Source organism: Durotheca rogersii (genome assembly GCF_024521655.1).
Source record: "Durotheca rogersii strain YMJ 92031201 chromosome Unknown GGS23scaffold_9, whole genome shotgun sequence".
Classification (NCBI taxonomy): domain Eukaryota; kingdom Fungi; phylum Ascomycota; class Sordariomycetes; order Xylariales; family Xylariaceae; genus Durotheca; species Durotheca rogersii.
Genome location: NW_026251240.1, coordinates 586,855 through 605,060, shown reverse-complemented (window position 1 = coordinate 605,060; position 18,206 = coordinate 586,855). Strand labels below are relative to the sequence as shown.

Sequence of the window (18,206 nt, the reverse complement as noted above, 5' to 3'; positions counted from 1 at the left end):
CTAGACGCATATTTATTCGAGAGAACAGGAACATGTGCGCGTAAACCGCATCATCTATTTAACCGGCGCGGCGGGCTGGGGGGCATGTGTCCGCGCAGCGCAGCGCAGCGCCGGCCGATAACGTGGTCTGGCGCCCCGCCTCCCTCCGCGCGCGCGCGCATGCGGACGGTGTGCCGGACGGAAGCGGTACCCCCTATCAACGGGTCTCCCGCGTGTGCGCCGGCGGTCGCGGCCCCGCGAGCGAGCGCTTCCTTCGGAGTAGGTAGGTAGGTACATCGTACAACGCCTCCCGCCCGTCCCGTTCCCGCCCGGCAGGCCAAGGCTAGGGCTGCCTGCTTGGCCCGGCCGCGCCTCGGCGATGATTTCGCTTCTACCCCCTTTCCTCCCTCCCTCTCCGTGTGTGTGTCTCGCTGCGTGTGTGTGTGTGTGAAGAGAGGAGGGTATGATGCAGCCTTTTTTTTTTTTGGTTCCCCTCTCCTCATCATCATAGGTTGCCGCGCTCGGCCTGTTCGCGCTCGATGGCCTCGAAGAGGCTCTTGAAGTTGCCGGCGCCGAAGCCGTCGAAGCCGTTGCGCTGGATGATCTCGACGAAGACGGTCGGGCGGTCGAGCAGCGGCTTCGTGAACAGCTGCAGCAGGTATCCGCCGTCGTCGTAGTCGATGAGCACGCTGAGCCTCTCCAGCGTCTCCAGCTCCGCCTCCGACAGCGCCCACGCCCGCCCTCTACCGCCCTCGCGCAGCCGCTCCCGCAGCGCCGCGTAGTACGTCGCCGGCACCGCGATGAACTCGACCCCGCGCGCGCGCATCGCCGCCACCGCCGCCACGATGTCCGCCGTCAGCAGCGCGATGTGCTGCACGCCCGGCCCCGCGTTGAACTGCACGAACTCCTCGATCTGCGACTTCTTCTTCCCCGGCGCCGGCTCGTTGATCGGCATCTTGACCGCCCCCGCCGCGTCCGGGCTGCTCATCACAACGCTCCGCAGCGCGCTGTACTCGGTGCAGATCTGGCTGTCGTCCACGCTCCAGAAGCGCCGGAACGCCAGGCACCGCTCGTAGAACGCGCACGCCGCCGCCATCTCGTCCCACCCCTGGTTCCCGACGCAGTGGTCGATGCGCTCCAGCGCCACCGCCGGCGCCGTCACCGACGACGGTGGCGCTGCGCGCGCCCGGAACCCCGGCAGGAACACCCCCGAGTACCCGCGCCGCTCGACGAGCGTGTGCGTCGTGTCGCCGTACGTGCGTATGACGGCGGTGACGACCTCGCCCGCCGCGTCGCCGTCCGCCTTGGACCCGCGCAGCGTCCGCGGCTCTTGGACGGGTGCGGCGCCCGCGGCGACCGCGGCCTCGAATACGGCGCGCGCGTCGTCGACGGCGAAGGCGACGTCGCGGACGGCGTCACCGTGGCGCTCCAGGTGCGCGTGCATCTCCGCCAGCAGCTCGCGGTCCTGCGGGTCCATCGCCGCGAGCTCGTCGGCCGGCAGGTGCGCGTGCGAGCGCACCGGCGACGTGAACACGAAGCGCACTTCACCGTTGGCCACGACGTGCGACGCAAAGTACCGGCTGCCCGTCTCGAGTCCGCGGTAGGCCACCGTCCGGAACCCGAACAACGTCGTGTAGTACGACGCCGCCTGCTTCGCGTTGCCCACCCACCATGTCACATGGTCGTAGCCTTGGAAGTTGGCGACCGCCTCAGCATGCTGCGGTTGTGCGGTGAGGTTGTCACCAGCCCCAGTCGACGCCGGCGGAGTTTCTGTTAGTGCCCCGGGAGCCATGACTTAGGAGAGGGAGAGGGAGAGGGAGAGAGTAGAGCAGAACGTGAGAGTGTGTGTGTAAGTGTGGGCGTGTGGGCGGGTGTAGCGATATAGAGATGGGTTACGGCTTCGTGAGCGGGGTGGACTCGTAAAGGAGAGGAGGGATATTTCGATATATGAGGACCGCTCGAGACGGAGTAATTCCAGCAAGGGATACAGGCCGGAAGGTCGGCCGGCGAGTAGTTAGACAAGATGAGGACGGTAAATATCACAGCAGATCCCGAGCCAAGGCAATGTGCTTACTCTCGATACAAGATGACGTACGGGGAGGCGAGGGAGGAGATAAGGACGACCGAGACTGTTCGCGGAACACCTCCATTTAAACCTCTCGTGCGTAGTCTACCTACGCCCGGTATACGGGCTAGGCATATCCTAGCTATATTACGAGAGATCTCGGAAGGGACGGCTATCGAGGGAAGGGTAACGTGATCGGCGTCGGACAGAATTCCGCACACCCTCCCTTGAGCCGCCGCCGTGCTCGCACTCGCTCGGGCGTGCCAGGGGCGGCGCAGTGCGTCGACCAGCAGGAGAACATTACCGTCCCTGGGGAGATCCGGAGAGTGATACGCTGTTTATGCAGGTTATGCGTACGCTTGGTGGATAGATTACCAACAGGCCTACCTCAGTCCGGCTCGGTCTTACCTGAGTCTGACCTACAGGGTCTAGATGAGCGCATACAAACGACGGACCTTCTAGCTAGGCGAGGGAGCGTGAAGGAGGGCCGTCCGGCCACCTGGGAACGGGGGTTGGCTCGTTCGTAGCAGCGGCTCACCAGCAGCTCGGTTCCCGCTCCAGTGCTCCAAGCGGATACTGCATCTCACCGCACCGCTAGCCCCCCCTTGGATTGCCCAATGCGTGATATTCGATTCGTAACGTGCGTCCATGCGCCTCGTGCTTTGTGGTTGTTGCTTCGCTGGCGGCGCGCGAGAACAAAGGGGGGCCTCAGGCGTGTGCGTTTCGTGGAAGTGCCGAAGCTAACCGTGTCCCGTCCTACCTCCGCCGCCCTACCCGATGCCACCCATGACCCTCTCCAGGCGTGGGTTGACACGGTTAGAAGGGGGGGCGGAATGCCAGGCTGGACTCGGTAGGTCCAGCGCCCGGCGGCCTTAGGTTATCACGCGTACATACATGAGTCGTCTTCGTTGCCAAGTTCTGAGACGACCAGGTCGTCAGCAATCGGGAATAGAGCCAAGGCGGAAAGGCCCACCGCCCCAGGCTTGCCGCGACCCAACCCGTCGCCAAGCCTGCCGTGGCCCATTGAGCTCTAATACCGGTGAGGTAGAAGGCCGCTCGTCTAGAGCCTGTTTGCTGCTTGCTATCGTACCCTCCCTCTTAGCACATGATTCTATTGAAATACCTCGTGCCTCACTCTTTCATAAGCTAGCTGATTCTACCCCCTCTACTCCAATACCGACGTACAAAGACTCCTATACGCTCCAGTCTTCCTTGTGCCCTCCTCTCTGCTTAATTATTCCTTCTAGACACCGCCGACATGGCTACGACTTCGCTGAGCCGTCGCGACTTCAACGTGCTTGAGAAGATCAGGGACCCCGAGGCAAATCCGTTGACAACAATTCTCGTAGATTCGACCCTGCCCAAGGATCCGAATATAACAAATGCGGATGTCTACCATCGCGTCTCCCAAAAGGAGCGAGAAATTGTGTTGGCCATGCAGAACTTGGAGACGCAATTGGCCGGGTCTGAACTAGCGTCGACGGTGGACTCCTTCGGCGCTGAATATCGCCGATGCGTGTCGAGGCTTGGAGAGCTGATCTCGGAGCACCCCAACTACGCCAGCGCCCGAAATAACCGGGCACAAGCCCTTAGGAGATTGTACGGGGATGCGATGCTCCTATCTGGCGATGGAGGCCCTCGAGGCTTGCTATCGGATGTCGGTAACGCCGAGAGACGCGAAGCGGCGGAGCTGGCCCTTGCCGACCTCGATACAGCAATCAAGCTACTGACACCAAAAAGCCTATTTGGCGCCATCTCGCCTCAAGCTGGGAAAACTCTCTCTCTAGCACATACCCAGCGGGCGGCCATCTACCACATGACTTCCAAGTCGTTGAATGCCGACCGGGTAGTCGATGTTTCTGGGCGGAAAGAAGCGACGTGGGCCATGATCGACTTCGAAGAAGCTGCGTCAAGCGACTTTGCGCTAGGAGGAAGATATGGGAATGATATCGCGAAAGGGTTGGCCGTGAGCACAAACCCGACAGCTAAGCTGTGCGGTCAGATGGTGAGGGAAGCTATGAAGAAGGAATACGGCCCAGCATATGCGGCATGAGAAACCGGGATGCTTTTTGGTGGCGTTGAAGGAGAGACTGCGTGAGGTCCGTTCTTGAGAAGCTTGCGGTGTCGAGAGCGTGGGGGTAACGGTGGTCCAAGAATTATTCGCGGCATGTATAGTACTGCTTCCCGGGATGGTCTTGGAGTAGGATATCACGTAAACATGTCTGGTCCGCGGGGGGGGGGGGGGGGGGGGGCGTCATCGAGACGATTCGAGAAGACGACTTGGCATCTAAACGCGGCACCACTTCTAGGGATGCCATCCCAACGACCATGCGCCTTCTCGGCGCCGGACCGCCAGGTCTGATTACTTGAACAGGCTACTTAACCGCCTACAGGGGGGAGGTTAGAATTCACAGTTACCATGAGCCAACGCTGCGGCCAGTTGCGTACCGTTTGCCTGCTTCGATCGTCTGCTCTGTAGTCTTGCCCTTCTCCTTTGCTTCGCGGTTGATCCTCGTCACAGTTGCCCCGAGTCCAATCAGGAGGGCGAAGATAGGGTCACCCACCCGAGAGATAATATAGGTCGGCGGAGCCATGGTTACGGATGACGGGAGTGGCCCTGCGTATGTGGTCCCAATCTCGGTGATATCGGGTGAGATGCTCTTCAGCGTGGCTTATCTAGTAGACGGGAATTCGCTAATCTTGGGTGGCAGGAGAGGTTGGCTGTCGATCAGTGTCGGCGCATCTTGGACAGGAGTGAGTTGAAGGTGGGACGGCGAGGAAATCCATGGATAAGAAGTGGTGGGGAAAATGGAACTGCAGGCTTACCTTAGGTAAGCTCACAACATAGCGGGATTAATCGATGGACCGAAAAGCATGGATTAAGTAATATTGAGACGGATGTGGATGGAGACAGTCCCACTTCACCCATTTCAGCCAATCAACGGCAAAGCCCTTCCCTTCGCTTAATTTTCTCAGGCACAAGATTCGATTTCCTCTGTCATCGCGAACCTTCACTCAGTACCTTAACGACCTCTTCAACGACCAATTAAGCCAGCCTACCTCGCTCCTCTCCCGTCCGACCTCGTTACACCCCACATCGACGACGACGACGACAGCATACCTCGACGCCGAAGATGAAGTTCCTCAAGGTTGGCCGAGTAGCCATCATCACCCGCGGCAGATACGCTGGTAAGAAGGTATGTTCAGAGTCGAATAGAGAAAGAGGATAGAAGAAGAGGGCAGGGTGCAGCAGGACGGCGAAGGCAATTTGCGCTAGCTCTAGCAATCAACACCATTCCCTTCGTTATTCCAAGCACCAGGACCGCAGATGGACAGATGGGAAAGAAGCGGAACAAGAAGAAGAAATGCCCTATGGTCACCACCTTAACCCCCCACCCCCCTCCCCCCCCAAAAAAGAGGCTCTATATATGTCTACCTACTATGCCCAATACGCTTCCGCTTCTCGATAGCCAGACTGCAGAGGAGGAAATACGGAACGCTATTCTGACCTGGGCCTCGCCCTTTCTCTCGCTGCGCAGGTCGTCATCATCCAGCCCGTAGACAACGGCAACAAGGTGCACCCGTACGGCCACGCCCTCGTCGCCGGCATCGAGCGGTACCCGGCCAAGGTGACCCGCCGGATGTCCAAGGCGCGCCAGGAGCGGCGCTCCAAGATCAAGCCCTTCATCAAGGCCGTCAACTACAACCACCTCATGCCCACGCGCTACACGCTCGAGCTCGAGGGCCTCAAGGGCGTCATCACCACCGACACCTTCAAGGAGGTCTCCCAGCGCGAGGACGCCAAGAAGAACGTCAAGAAGGCCCTTGAGGAGCGCTACACGAGCGGCAAGAACAAGTGGTTCTTCACCCCGCTGAGTACGTCTCCCTTAGCTCTTTCGCTCTCCTACCTATCCGCCGCCTGCCGTCTGTCGGACGCGTAGACCTTCCTATCTCCCATACGCACACGCTAACCAATCACCTCCCGCCGCCGCCAACAGAATTCTAAACCCAAGGACAAAAAGCAAAAAGAAAAATCATTTGGTCTGCATTACTTCCGTCGTCATCGTCGTTCCGGGTACACCATCTCAAGGGAAAGGAAGGAAGGAAAGGGGCGGTTTCTCTCTGATCTCGGATGTAAATTCGCATCTTCACCATTATCACCACCACCACCATCATCCTCTTCCTCCGCGGCATTAGGAGCCTAAATAAAAGGAGGCGTTGTGTCCTTTTTTCTTCTCTGAATACGAAGGCATCATTCATGGCAAGAAAAGAGAGAACGAGAGCAGTAGACGGAGCGTGGGACGCGGGCACGGCGGTAGTGGCGGCGGCGGCGGCACCGCGAGTGGAAACGCTTCCCTCTACTTCTGTGGCCGTTGTACCTATCGTAATATTGGGGCGTACGTGATTTGACTTACGGGCAACAATCCTATACCCTTCTAACCGCCCTCCTAGAATGAGTACGAATTCTGCATACGTGAAGACACTACTTGTCGTATCATCGGACGAACCATGTTAGCCGAACTATTGGCAAGGGTGCTGACCTGAGAGGTATTGGGAGTAAAGGACATACAAACTAATTTCGCCTCCACCATTTTCCGCGTTGCCTTGCTAATGCTGCGACTATTTCTACTGCAATCCCCTATCCCTCGTCATCCAACTACTAGTACTACTGCTACGTAACCACCATCCGGTGAGACACGGGCTATATGTGAGCGTGAAGTGATGGGCTACAAGGCAGTTTTTAGTTGCGTGTTCGTTCAGCTCTCGTTCCCCGAGGCCGTCTAAGTTACATGGCAATGGGCCCTTTCATGATGCGAGCAGAAGCAATCCGACCCATGTGATTGACGCCTGTCTGCTTTCTATAGCCGTACCGATGACCGCGTTGGCTACTTCTTTCGTGAGAGCCCGTCCACTAAACAAACGGAAAAAAGTCAACCCCCAATTAACTTCCTCTCCGCGACCGTCGTCTCGAAAATGTGCAAGTATGTACTCGAAAAATCAAGGCAGCGCACACCCGGTCATCAGAGCGCATGCCCGTCCTACCCGGCCCCTATAGGTCCGTGGCGTGATCCTCCTCTACCTAGAATAGTATAAAGGCATACGGTCCGAGGGGAGCTTCATTTGTCACATAGTCCATCATGAGGATACACCGAACTTCTCCGCGGCGCCAGCGATGTACTGGGACGGATCATAGTCGGGGGCGTATGTAGGAGCCAAGCCCCCAAACAGGATGAATACGAACAGCACCACGGATCCGACCACGATAACTTTGCGGAGGGCAGGGCGGGCAACCCCGAACTCGGCCCACTGTCGCCCAGCCTCGCTGGCGTATCCCTTGAGGGCGTCGAATCCGAGCTTGTAGTAAACCATGCCGGCGAGGGCAATGGAGTAACCAAAGGCCTGGAGGCCAGATACAGGAGTGCCCCAGATGGCCATGGACGCGAGGACGAGCATAACATCCTTGAGGACGCCGCAGAGAGTCATGATGACGGCAGACGTCTTCCCAATCTATACCAATTGTCAGCAGCAATACCGATCCGGGTTCGTGCCTGAGACTTACCAGGAAAACGACGGAGACGTTGAGGAGGAAGGCGCAAAGGCCATTGAGGAAGAAGGTGAAGATACCGACGTTGTTAAACTCGGCCAGGGAAACCCTGGGAAACTCCCACACGAGTGCCACAACACCGTTCATGGCGGCGCAGATCGGGGCGAAGTAGAACAGGGAAACGAGGGGGTCCATCTTGTACTCGGCAGAGCTTAGCAGCGCCTGGACCAAGTTGAGGCGGATGGCCTCGAACATGAGACCGCCAAGCTGGTATAGGAACCCGATCCAGACGAACTTGATCTCGCCAAACGAGGCGATCATAACACCGACGACAATAGCAGACACGTTGAGGAGCTGCCTGAGGTTCGGGGGCGCGAGGCCCATGGCCCAGCTCGAAAGGAGTACAGCGACCGGAGTGGTAGCCTGTCGAAGTCTAGCATCAGCAAAAAGCCACGCGCAGAATCGAGATTGCTCGAGATCCGCACCTTGATCATCTGGATGAAGGCGACGCTGAGGTAGAGGTAGGTCAAGTTGCCGCAGATTAAACTCAAGCTGAAGAAGACACCGATAGGGACGATGGCACGCAGGTAGACGCGACCGGTCATCTTGACGGTTTTCCGACCGTCAAGGAGGGAGGTGTAGCGGGCCATCAGCTGGGTGGCCACCGTCGCAAACGTCAGGTGGTAGGTGGTGAGGATAACGGGATAACCTGTCGCACCATTAGGATCTCGCTCGTACTGGGTTGGTTAGGTCTTGCCCGAGGAGCCATCTTACGGAACTCGAGCGTGTCGAGGATCCACTTGTTGAAGAGGATGACCGACGACGACAGACCAATCCATGTCCTGTAGCCATTCGTCATTAGTTCACCCGGCCATAACTCGACGGCGACCGGAGAGGGATGTGACGTACGCAACATAGAAAGCCGGATGGATTGTGGGCTTGGGCGGCTGAGGCTTCTCGGCCTCGGGGTTCGTAGTGGGCAAGATCGGGCCCTTCTGCTCTGGCCGAGGAATCTCGCCGGAGGTGCGGCTCTTCTCGTCGGCCATGGTTGCTGCTATGATGGTTATGGATTCTAGTGCTCAAAAAATGTGATGTGGTGGTGTGCAGTCGAAGGCTTGGATTTGGAAAGGGGGTATGGTATGCTCGGACGTGTACGGGTAACGAGAGAGAGAGAGAGACAAAGAGGAAGTTGAAGTTGACAGAATACGGACAGGAACGAGCGACAAGGCCAAGCCGGCGGAGGGCCAATTAAAGAGTTGGAAATGAATCGGGGGGTGGCGGTACCCGGGGGCAGGTCCAAGTTCACAACCCGCAAGTGTGCCACAGGAGAGGAACTCTGGTTCTGTCTTTCCACTGCCTCCAAGAAAAGGCGAGTTTGTGCGGAGGAGGGAGGAGAAGGGTCGTCGACAACCGGGGGAGGGGGAGAACAGGAGGAGACGATTGCGGTTGGAAGCGCAGAGGGATAAGAAGAGGACGGAATAGAAGAAGGGTGGAAAGAAGATGGTACGGCTAATAAATTTTCATTTACGAGCTGCGTTCGCGTCGACAGGGCTCCTGGGGGAGGGCCAAGGCGTGCGTCGAGGACGCAACCTGACGCCCTCTTGGGTCCGGGCTGGCTGTCCGGGTACGTAGGTACATATGCAGCCAGGTATGTGAACCCGCACCCACCTCGATAGATTTCAGCGCATTATGCTGGGATCATAAGTTGCCATCTGCACACAGATGTACCTCCCTGACACCTGGTGGACACCCTATCGTCGTCGACTGGGCAAGGAGGTGGGTACCTACCTACGTACCTAGGTACCTAACCTCCTGCGTACGTTTAGTACGTAAGGTAGGTACCTGCCTACCGTCTATTGGGTGCGTGAGGTAGGTGGCACCTAAGATAAGCTACCTACCTACCTAAGGTAATGCCGAAGGGTGGACCTCCTGCCTGTAGGCATGTATAGTACAATCCGCGGGAGGTACGTGCGAGGTACCGTGCTCTCGCGAGCGTACCTCATCCCGCACGGTTTTAGCCCCAAAACCCGCCCCAATTGAATCTGAGCTTTCCAGCACGGTCGCATCGTAAGTGCGTGCTGTGGCGGGCGAGCCTAAGCCCGCTCCGTACGGCGTATATAGGTACCTACCTACCTACCGTTATGTATAGGCTGGGGGTACCTTGGCCTCCGCTAGATAATGGGCAGGTACCTTATATGTAGGTACCCAGAGGCGCCTAATATCAGGTGCTATAGGCAGGTGTTATACATGCTGCACATTAGGCGGTACCTACTCCCCGTCCCCCCCTAGATTCCTGCGGTCAGGGGGGCCACATGTGAATTCATAATACTTGCACATGGAATTGCATAGCAGTTGTGCCTGAACCGGGACAAGTGCGCCGCAATCACATCACGAAGCGCGCACGACAAGATTAAACCCGGAATCACCAACTGCCACTTCGTAATGTCCTGCCCGCTTCCCAGGTCGACCGGAGCCTCCCATGTCATCATGAGCCTGCCTTCTCTCGTACACCCCCGCGACGCGACCACCTACCACTCCAATCCGGCCGGGGCTCGAATCAACCGCCTATACCATGAGTACGGCACGAGTGGGATTCCATCGTTACCACTCCACATAGAGACATATTAACTTGTCCGCTCCTCGTGTACCTCCGTGGTGCTGGACACACGGGGAGTGGGTATTGTTTGTTTCAAATCTTATGCGACACCCTGAGGTCGGTACCATGCACAGCGCCAAGCGCTACGGGCTACAACATCGCCGGGCCACTTGGTTCAGTCGCATTCCTCTTCAACCCTATCTTGGCGATCGATTCTCTCGAACAAGCTATCCAAAAAGACCCGGTGCACCATGCTATAGTCGAGGAGGCACGCCAGGTAAACGCTTAAGACAGGTTGGATGTGTCTTTTTTGTTTTCTCATCTTCTCCCTCGGATTTCTGTGCTGGGTATTACTCGCTCGGCCTCACCACCCCCCATTTGCCGATCATCACTTCGATCTGGCATACCACTAAATTCCTGACGCGGGACGTCGCCATCTGGCTCTAGGGGGAACAAAGCCTCCACGATGTATCACCTCCGCTTCTGCCCGTCATATCTGATGTTGGCCAGATACAGACGAGTTGGGGCGGGTGGCTGAGCGGGTGCGCCCCGTGCTGGTCGTTATCGTCTGGCGATGTGACGTATGCACATAGCAATAGGGGAGGCAAGGGGAGAAGAGAAAGGAGAGGAGAGGAGAGGAAATGTTCATCTCGGACAAAGATGATTCTGATCCTGGCCGGGCTATCTCAACACCACGTAGGTACATACGTAGTAAGTCGGGATCGAAGCGTGGGTGGAATAATTCGACGGGGTTCATTCGGACCTGGATCGTCGTCAGCGCCCCCCAGAACTGGGCTCTGGGCGTGCTCCGGGTGTGCGGTCGTCAGCGCAGAAGACAGACTTGTTTGCTCGCATGAGACGTCATCAGACGGATGCGCGGTCCAGAAATACGAGACAGCACAAGGCCATATAAGCTTCCGAGGCCACGTATTACGGGTGGGATTTGGGACGAGCCCTCAATCTACTCTCGGTATCGAGGCGCTCCATCGCTGCAAGCCACGACGCCCGCATCTGACGACAAGATTTCTCGAAACAATCTGGTCGTCCCCAATCCGGGCGACTGAGCTCCTCTCGCGTTCCATGTGGGGCGGATGGCTGCTCATGGCTATGTACCCTGCCCGTAATGGCTTCTGCCCGCCTATTGAGTAAAATTCGACGCCGGCGCTCCTCCATGTCGCTGTAGCCAGACTACCTGGCTTATATTTTAGGTGCCTAAATTACCTGTGAGTTGGTATCCGTTCGTTAATCCTCGAAGGACATTTTATTGCGTCAGCTGCATATCGGCCTTCGCAGGATACCTACCGAACACGGCAAACAGCTGTTGCATCGTTATGTACATCCATTATAATGCCTATGATACGTGGTGCGTAAGTACGTGTGCGTATATAGGTGCGTGAGGAGGTTAGGCCGTTGAACGTGGTTGTTCACATGTGGTCGAAGCCCATGTAGGTATCTCGACCGGGGCCGGCTATCTTATGAAGTACCTACCTCTGGACATTATTCCGGGTGGTATAGATGGGGATTCTCGTCTTGCGTGTCCCGCCTACTGAATCATGCAAGGCGTTAGTTATCTATCTATATAATGCGAGATAATTGCTCGTGGCTCGTCCCGTCTATCACCAACTTAAGTCCCCCCCAGACGACCCGTAATCTTGAAACCTTTTGGTTGGGCCATTGCGCTCTCGTTACAGCGGATGCCATCTCATGGGTGCATGTACATGCCTCAGGTGGGTAGTTTTGTGTCCATGACAGTATAAATAGATGGATCTTACAAGGCGGCGCGCTGAGCCACTGGTTAGATCTGCAGTATTAGTCGGTACCTGTTTCGAAAAAGAAAAGAAGAAAACGGACGCTTTCTATTTCCTGAATCTAACCTCCTCTCTTTTTCTCCCTAGGTCCGTCCCCCTTCCCCTTTTTGCCATTTGGCATCTTGTAGTCGAATCGGCTGAGGGTTTGTTAACTCCCCCTTCCGGCTCCCTTCCGATGATCAACTATACTTTAGACCATTCGCCACTTTGATCTAGGCATTTCCGGAACTACGCGTAAAGATTCGGGATCTTCCGTAGGCGTCTTTAGATTCCCTGATAGTTTGGCAAGCTTGCTCATAAACGATACATAAATAAACGTGAGACGGCGGCTTTTCCGACTAGTCGAATCGCCAGCGTAGATCTCGCGGGACTGTCCAACCCCGAAGCGTCAGCGAGAAACCAAGTTTGAGGCGATGTGTGTGGTTTTGCCGACACCAACGCCATACCGACATGCGTAGGTAGTTTCTGTGATCGGAAAGCAAGATCGACAGCCAGCCCATGCAGATACTTGTGAGAAGAAATAGCCAGCGACGTGAACATTGGCGGGACACGACCTTATCGAAATTAAACGATCTTCTTCATAGACCTAATTTGGGCTGAGATGCAACATGTTAATCGCACGCTGGCGGGGGCGAGCAGCGGGAGGAATGGAGGGTAGCGCATATCGGAATTACATCCACATACATATACCTATGGTTACGACCACAATGTATACCTACCTCCTACGTGTGTATTGACGGATGTACTCCGATATTAGTTCTTTATTAGGGGTAGATAGTTTCAACGCCAACTTTGCTACGATAGGGGTTCTAGAGCTGGCTGGTCTCTGGTAGACTCTGCGCCGCCGGTACCCACCTTCTGCCTAGCCCGCACGGCACCTGTCTAGCACGGCACGATTCGGGGTTGCGATAGACGACGGGCGGGACGTTTACGGGTAAAAGCCACCTCTACCTACAGCCTCAACACTGGCTAACCGACCAGCCTAGCCCGGACCTCTCCGTAGGTACATTACACGGCAAGGCGTTTATCGTCGCCTATCCCGCTTGCCGAGTGGCTCGCCGAAGCGCGAAAAGAAATAAAAGGAAGGGGAAATAAAAGCAAGAAAGAGACATTGCTCTCTGGCTCCGTCTGCAGGCTGGTGCGTTGCCTTGTGGGGACTACGCGACGGAAGACTATCCTATTCTAGGAGGAGAAGCTTTTGCGTAGTAGATGTCGTGCTCGATAGCCCAGGTACTCCAGATTGGCCTGTGCCAGGGACTGCGGAGGATGAGGTGGGTGTGTGATTCATCTTATAACGAAATTGCAGGGCAGGGGGTTTCCCGGCGTTCTCGTCGACGACAGGTCTGGTTTTGCGCTTGTTGCTTATAATTCCACGCCGGTTTTGCTCCTACCAGCACCCCATCATTTTTCACATGCAACGTCAGGTTCACGCACTCGTACATAGCCTACATGTGTATACATGGCTGACGCAGCACATGGACCTATAGGACAACCATCCAGCGATTGTCATATCTTGATGATGGAGGGACTCACGAAGTGGGCGATAAGTAGGGAAGACTCCCCCCCTCCCCCCTGAACTCCCCGTCATGTCATACTACCCCTGACTGACAATTGGTCAAGCGTATCCCAGCTTTCCCAGCTTTCCAGGGAGAAGGGAGACTAGCGGCTGCCCCCTTGGATAGGCGGTATTCACTAAAATAACTGAAATAAATATTCGCAAATAAATAGGTGTTCGCTACCCGACTTACTACCTACATGAGGTAGTAGTTTGTATATAGTCCACCATGTGTCAGTATGAGAGGATGTGTGCCTCGAGCAAAGTTTCGACGGCAAGCCTGTCGCATCGGGACCCTGCTGCAGGTTAGATGAGCCCATTCGCGCCCCCGTCTGAAGGACGAAGGGAGGTGGAAGCGGGAGTGATCTGAAATAACTCTATCTGTGCTCCCAACTTGCCATGCCTACTCGTAGGTTGGGTATGGGGGTACTTCCTCCCTACATCCCGCCTTGGCTGCCACACATGGCTTGGGCAACTCTCAAGGTTAGCAACTTGGTATTCTACAGAGTCTGGGGTTTTTGTGAGTACGATGATGGGTGTGTGAGTTACGGTGTGGACGTGTTAGGGTTGATAGGAAGGCCCGCCTCGAGGAGTTTCTCTTAAGTAAGGCACACATTGTGCATACTCTCTCGATAGACTGGATTGGTACGCGAGTGGGAGAGGCCTGCCGACCTGCCTCTATTAGAGCGTGGACCAGCTTCGGGCGTCGGTACGGTCCATACTCATAAGGTGGCAGGTATGCACAACCCACCTCGTCTTCGCCCGTATGTCGTGATTTGGCATTTCGCCCACAGACGCACAACAATCCTCGTAGGTAGTACAATTAAGCCTGGTACCTGACGATTGACCCCGTCTCTCGCCCGAGAGGCCAGGGAGCCTACGTTGTATGGGTAGTCGAACAGCAAGCCCTCGCTTCCCCCCCCCCCTTGGTTCTGCGTGGTAGAGGAGATATATCTAATGTAGTATTGGCCTGGCCTTAGGAGGCAGAGCCAGGGTACTATGCAAAATGCCACCGACGGGACATTACCCTAGGTGCCTCAGGTACCTTAGGTACCCGTCTGGGTACCCATCTCAGGTACCTAACCTAGTACCTTATATGCGTGCGTGCCAGGGATCCAGCAGGTGGGACTTGTCCTACAAGTCGATGTACCCAGGTACCTAGGTCGTCGTATCAGTTGTCCAGTCCGTCCAATCACCCGCATGAGTTTTGCCAAGTGGCATGGCCGAAGAGAGACAGCGGATCGCAGTGGGTGGGACCAATGCGCACATACCCCTTTTAGCGTGGTACACCTGCTCATAAACGCATCCACACTTTTAGCCCACTGCCCCTCCAAAATATTATACAAAACACACTCTCTGTTCTCCCGAGACTCTATTTTTCGCCGGAGCCCTCTTTTGTCTGCCACCACCAACCGTCCCATCTCTGTGATAGACAAGCCCGTACAGACTCGAGCTGGACGGCTGCGTTACAGTCGCCTTCAACCATTCCTCTCCTCGTTCCAAGCCCTCCCTAGCACTGTGTGGTGGTAGAGGTCTCCTCTCATCCTCACAGCTTCCCCCACCTCCGACCGGATCCTGCAAAAGGAGCTGAGACAAGATGTGTGCAGACATGTGAGTTTTCCCTCAGCCTGGGCTTGGGATGACACTTTACCTGGTGGTTTTGCCGTGCCGCATCGGACAAACCTAATTGACTGATATCGGATTGTGTAGCAACGTTGATGTTCTCGTCATCGGTGCTGGGCCTACGGGTCTAGGTGCTGCGAAGCGCCTCCACCAGCTGGTGCGCCTCACCGCCTCTCAAATTGGTCCCCGGCATCGTGAACTGACCTTTGACATAGAACGGGCCTTCGTGGCTGATCCTTGATTCCAATGACAAGGCTGGTGGTCTTGCCTCGACTGATGTCACTCCAGAGGGCTTTGTACGTCTCTTTATCACAACCGCCTCCTCCCCTCTTGCCTAGCAATCCCCTGACGTTGGAGTTTGTGGTAGCTCTATGATGTGGGTGGGCACGTTATATTTTCACACTACAAGTACTTCGACGACTGCATTGATGAGGCCCTTCCCAAGGAGGATGACTGGTATACCCACCAACGCATCTCGTATGTCCGCTACAAGGGCCTCTGGGTCCCTTACCCTTTCCAGAACAACATCTCCATGCTCCCCAAAGAGGATCAAGTGACGGCCCTCGAAGGCTTGATCGACTCAGCCCTGGAGGTTCGTGTTGCGAACACGAAGCCCAAGGACTTTGACGAATGGATCCTTCGCATGACAGGTGCAGGCATCGCCGACATGTTCATGAGGCCGTACAATTACAAAGTCTGGGCTGTTCCTACCACTAAGGTAAGCAGCCAACAGTCTCCTCTACCCCTGCACTTGGCTAGGCTTCTCCCCTAACGCGTGAACTATAGATGCAATGCCAGTGGCTCGGAGAGCGTGTTGCCGCCCCCGACGTCAAGAATGTGGTCAAAAATGTTGTTCTGAACAAGGTTGCCGGCAACTGGGGACCGAACGCGACGTTCCGCTTCCCCGCCCGAGATGGTACTGGAGGCATATGGATTGCCGTTGCCAATACGCTCCCCGAAGAGAAGAAAAGATTTGGCGAGAAGGGTGCAGTGACCATAGTTGACGCCGACAAGAAGGTGGTGACTCTCAAGGACGGCACGACGATTGGTTACGAGAAACTCATCTCGACCATGAATGTTGACCAATTGGTCGAGTCTATTGGTAACCAGGAGTTGGTTTCCCTGAGCAAGGGTCTTTTCTATTCTTCCACCCACGTCGTCGGTGTAGGTCTCCGAGGCGCACGGCCCGATCGCATCGGCGACAAGTGCTGGGTAAGTCGTTTCAGCGAAAGCGAGAAGTTGAATATGGAGACTGACAGTCTTAGCTCTATTTCCCCGAAGATAATTGCCCTTTCTACCGCGCGACTATTTTCTCGAATTACTCTCCTTACAACCAGCCGCAGGCTGACGTCAAGCTCCCTACGATTTCGATCGCAGATGGTAGCAAGCCTACGAGCACAGCGCCCAAGGAGGGCCCTTATTGGTCCATCATGCTGGAGGTGTCGCAGTCGTCTTTGAAGCCTGTGGATGAGCCAAACCTTCTCCGGGACTGTATCCAAGGCCTGATCAACACCGAGATGATCAAGCCTGAAGATGAGATTGTCTCTACCTACCATCGCAAGTTTGATCACGGCTACCCTACGCCCACTCTTGAGCGTGAGGGTGTGCTGAAGCAACTTCTCCCCAAGCTTCAAGACCTAGACATCTACTCTCGCGGCCGATTCGGCAGCTGGCGGTACGAGGTCGGAAACCAGGACCATTCTTTCATGCTAGGCGTCGAGGCCGCGGACCACATTGTAAACGGCGCGGTCGAACTGACGCTGAACTACCCCGACTTCGTCAACAGCCGCCAGAACGGGGAGCGTCGTCTTGACCAGGGCCCGCTAGCTGCTAAGAAGACGGGCGCAGCTAACCTAGCCATCCGAAACTAAGAGTTGAGATGTGAGACATATTGAAGGCATATTGAAGGCCTACGGAACCGTATGAATGATGTTGAACGAACACGTTCCCCGCCCCAGGTTTGCGGTGCTTGTGGGGTCCTGAGAGAGAGACTATTTTTTGACGGTAGCTGTGCGGGGAATACAACCGTCGCCTGTGTATGAGGGGGAGGTGCTGATGACACGTTTGGTTGGTTCCGACTTGAGGCGTTGCGACGAGAATGCGCGGCACTCCCGGCGGACACGTCTGCGCTTCTAGAGAGGAGGGTTTAATGATTAGAAGTATAGACTCACGAGCTTCCTGCCATCGCATGCTGTAGAGACGAAGTGGCTAGACAGGCATCGACCAATCAAATCAAGCAAATAAAAATACGACGGATACATATGATTCGATATGCGGACCCAGAATACCAAGAACATCAAATTCTAACGGTTCTCACTTATCATAACTAGGTAGGTTCTATGGTTAGCACCGTATAGGTCAGTTTTGTGGCGAGGAGATACGTGGAAGTCTGAGACTCATACTGCGCGCAACCCCTACATAACGGTGGGCATCTGTTGATATGTGCCGAGGTAGGTGCCCGGCTTGGAGGTGACAGAGACCTTATTACGGACCTAATTCGGTGTCTAAGATGGGAGGCTCTAACTGAAGCACAGTTTTTCATCTACGTGTACTATAGTGTACTATAGTTGTATCCTCTCACCTCCCCCTAGGTACGTAGCTTAGTAGGCCAAGGAAGAACATTGATTCACCCCTATCGAAACCTACCTAGACCTACCTAACCTACTACCTTACCTAGGTAGTTTGGGAAGAATGTGCGTTACGAGGTATGTTCATATATATATGGGTGTGTATATAGAGATATAGAGATATAGAGATAGCTCGGTATATACCTAGGTAGGTATACAATTGGGATGGGTGCGCGCCGAGGAAGGGGAAGAAGGTGGGACGCGGTCGGGATACGAAGTCAAGCAGGTCGGCAGGTAGATCTTTGTATTGCGCGTGACGAAAAGAGGGGCGACGACTGGCAAGTGAAACCTGTTTGTTAGTGCAGTCAAAGGGTCGATGCGGGTCGGAGACGGACCGTGTTCGGGTCGATACGTATTATATGAGTAGACGGCAACGGGGATTTACGGAACGCAAGCTAGTTCAACACG

The 18,206-nt window shown here is 55.6% G+C and overlaps 6 protein-coding genes across 6 annotated transcripts; 3 read left to right on the top strand and 3 right to left on the bottom strand.

Moving 5' to 3' along the window:
- Nucleotides 1–380: 380 nt before the first annotated feature.
- Nucleotides 381–2,189, bottom strand: GGS23DRAFT_531561 (4-hydroxyphenylpyruvate dioxygenase). The gene has a single exon (XM_051514739.1). It carries the CDS (start codon nt 1,769–1,771, stop codon nt 485–487), a length of 1,287 nt encoding a protein of 428 aa, XP_051372108.1. The 5' UTR covers nt 1,772–2,189; the 3' UTR covers nt 381–484.
- Nucleotides 2,190–2,998: 809 nt separating this feature from the next.
- On the top strand, nt 2,999–4,278 carry GGS23DRAFT_531231 (uncharacterized protein). The gene has a single exon (XM_051514738.1). The coding sequence runs from the start codon at nt 3,303–3,305 to the stop codon at nt 4,095–4,097; it is 795 nt and encodes a 264-aa protein (XP_051372107.1). The 5' UTR covers nt 2,999–3,302; the 3' UTR covers nt 4,098–4,278.
- Nucleotides 4,279–4,406: 128 nt separating this feature from the next.
- On the bottom strand, nt 4,407–4,638 carry GGS23DRAFT_596574 (uncharacterized protein; the record flags this gene model as incomplete). The annotated part of the gene is made up of 2 exons (XM_051518498.1): nt 4,407–4,431; nt 4,493–4,638. 2 exons carry the CDS (start codon nt 4,636–4,638, stop codon nt 4,407–4,409), a joined length of 171 nt encoding a protein of 56 aa, XP_051372106.1.
- Nucleotides 4,639–5,178: 540 nt separating this feature from the next.
- Nucleotides 5,179–6,050, top strand: GGS23DRAFT_596573 (ribosomal L27e protein family-domain-containing protein; the record flags this gene model as incomplete). Its single annotated transcript, XM_051518497.1, has 3 exons — nt 5,179–5,241; nt 5,584–5,920; nt 5,986–6,050. The coding sequence occupies 3 exons, from the start codon at nt 5,179–5,181 to the stop codon at nt 6,048–6,050; spliced, it is 465 nt and encodes a 154-aa protein (XP_051372105.1).
- Nucleotides 6,051–7,180: 1,130 nt separating this feature from the next.
- Nucleotides 7,181–8,635, bottom strand: GGS23DRAFT_604973 (TPT-domain-containing protein; the record flags this gene model as incomplete). The annotated part of the gene is made up of 5 exons (XM_051519689.1): nt 7,181–7,552; nt 7,605–8,012; nt 8,075–8,298; nt 8,364–8,431; nt 8,499–8,635. 5 exons carry the CDS (start codon nt 8,633–8,635, stop codon nt 7,181–7,183), a joined length of 1,209 nt encoding a protein of 402 aa, XP_051372104.1.
- Nucleotides 8,636–14,854: 6,219 nt separating this feature from the next.
- Nucleotides 14,855–17,718, top strand: GGS23DRAFT_566728 (FAD/NAD(P)-binding domain-containing protein). Its single transcript, XM_051516290.1, has 6 exons — nt 14,855–15,159; nt 15,259–15,328; nt 15,387–15,467; nt 15,539–15,889; nt 15,958–16,383; nt 16,437–17,718. Exons 1-6 carry the CDS (start codon nt 15,146–15,148, stop codon nt 17,040–17,042), a joined length of 1,548 nt encoding a protein of 515 aa, XP_051372103.1. The 5' UTR covers nt 14,855–15,145; the 3' UTR covers nt 17,043–17,718.
- The last annotated feature ends 488 nt before the right edge of the window (nt 17,719–18,206 follow it).

Coding starts and splice junctions, on each gene's coding strand:
- GGS23DRAFT_531561 (XM_051514739.1), bottom strand. CDS start 1,771: ATGGCTCCCGGGGCACTAACAGAAACTCCGCCGGCGTCGACTGGGGCT.
- GGS23DRAFT_531231 (XM_051514738.1), top strand. CDS start 3,303: ATGGCTACGACTTCGCTGAGCCGTCGCGACTTCAACGTGCTTGAGAAG.
- GGS23DRAFT_566728 (XM_051516290.1), top strand. Junction 15,468..15,538: donor ATGTCACTCCAGAGGGCTTT/GTACGTCTCTTT, acceptor AGTTTGTGGTAG/CTCTATGATGTGGGTGGGCA. Junction 15,890..15,957: donor GGGCTGTTCCTACCACTAAG/GTAAGCAGCCAA, acceptor CGTGAACTATAG/ATGCAATGCCAGTGGCTCGG.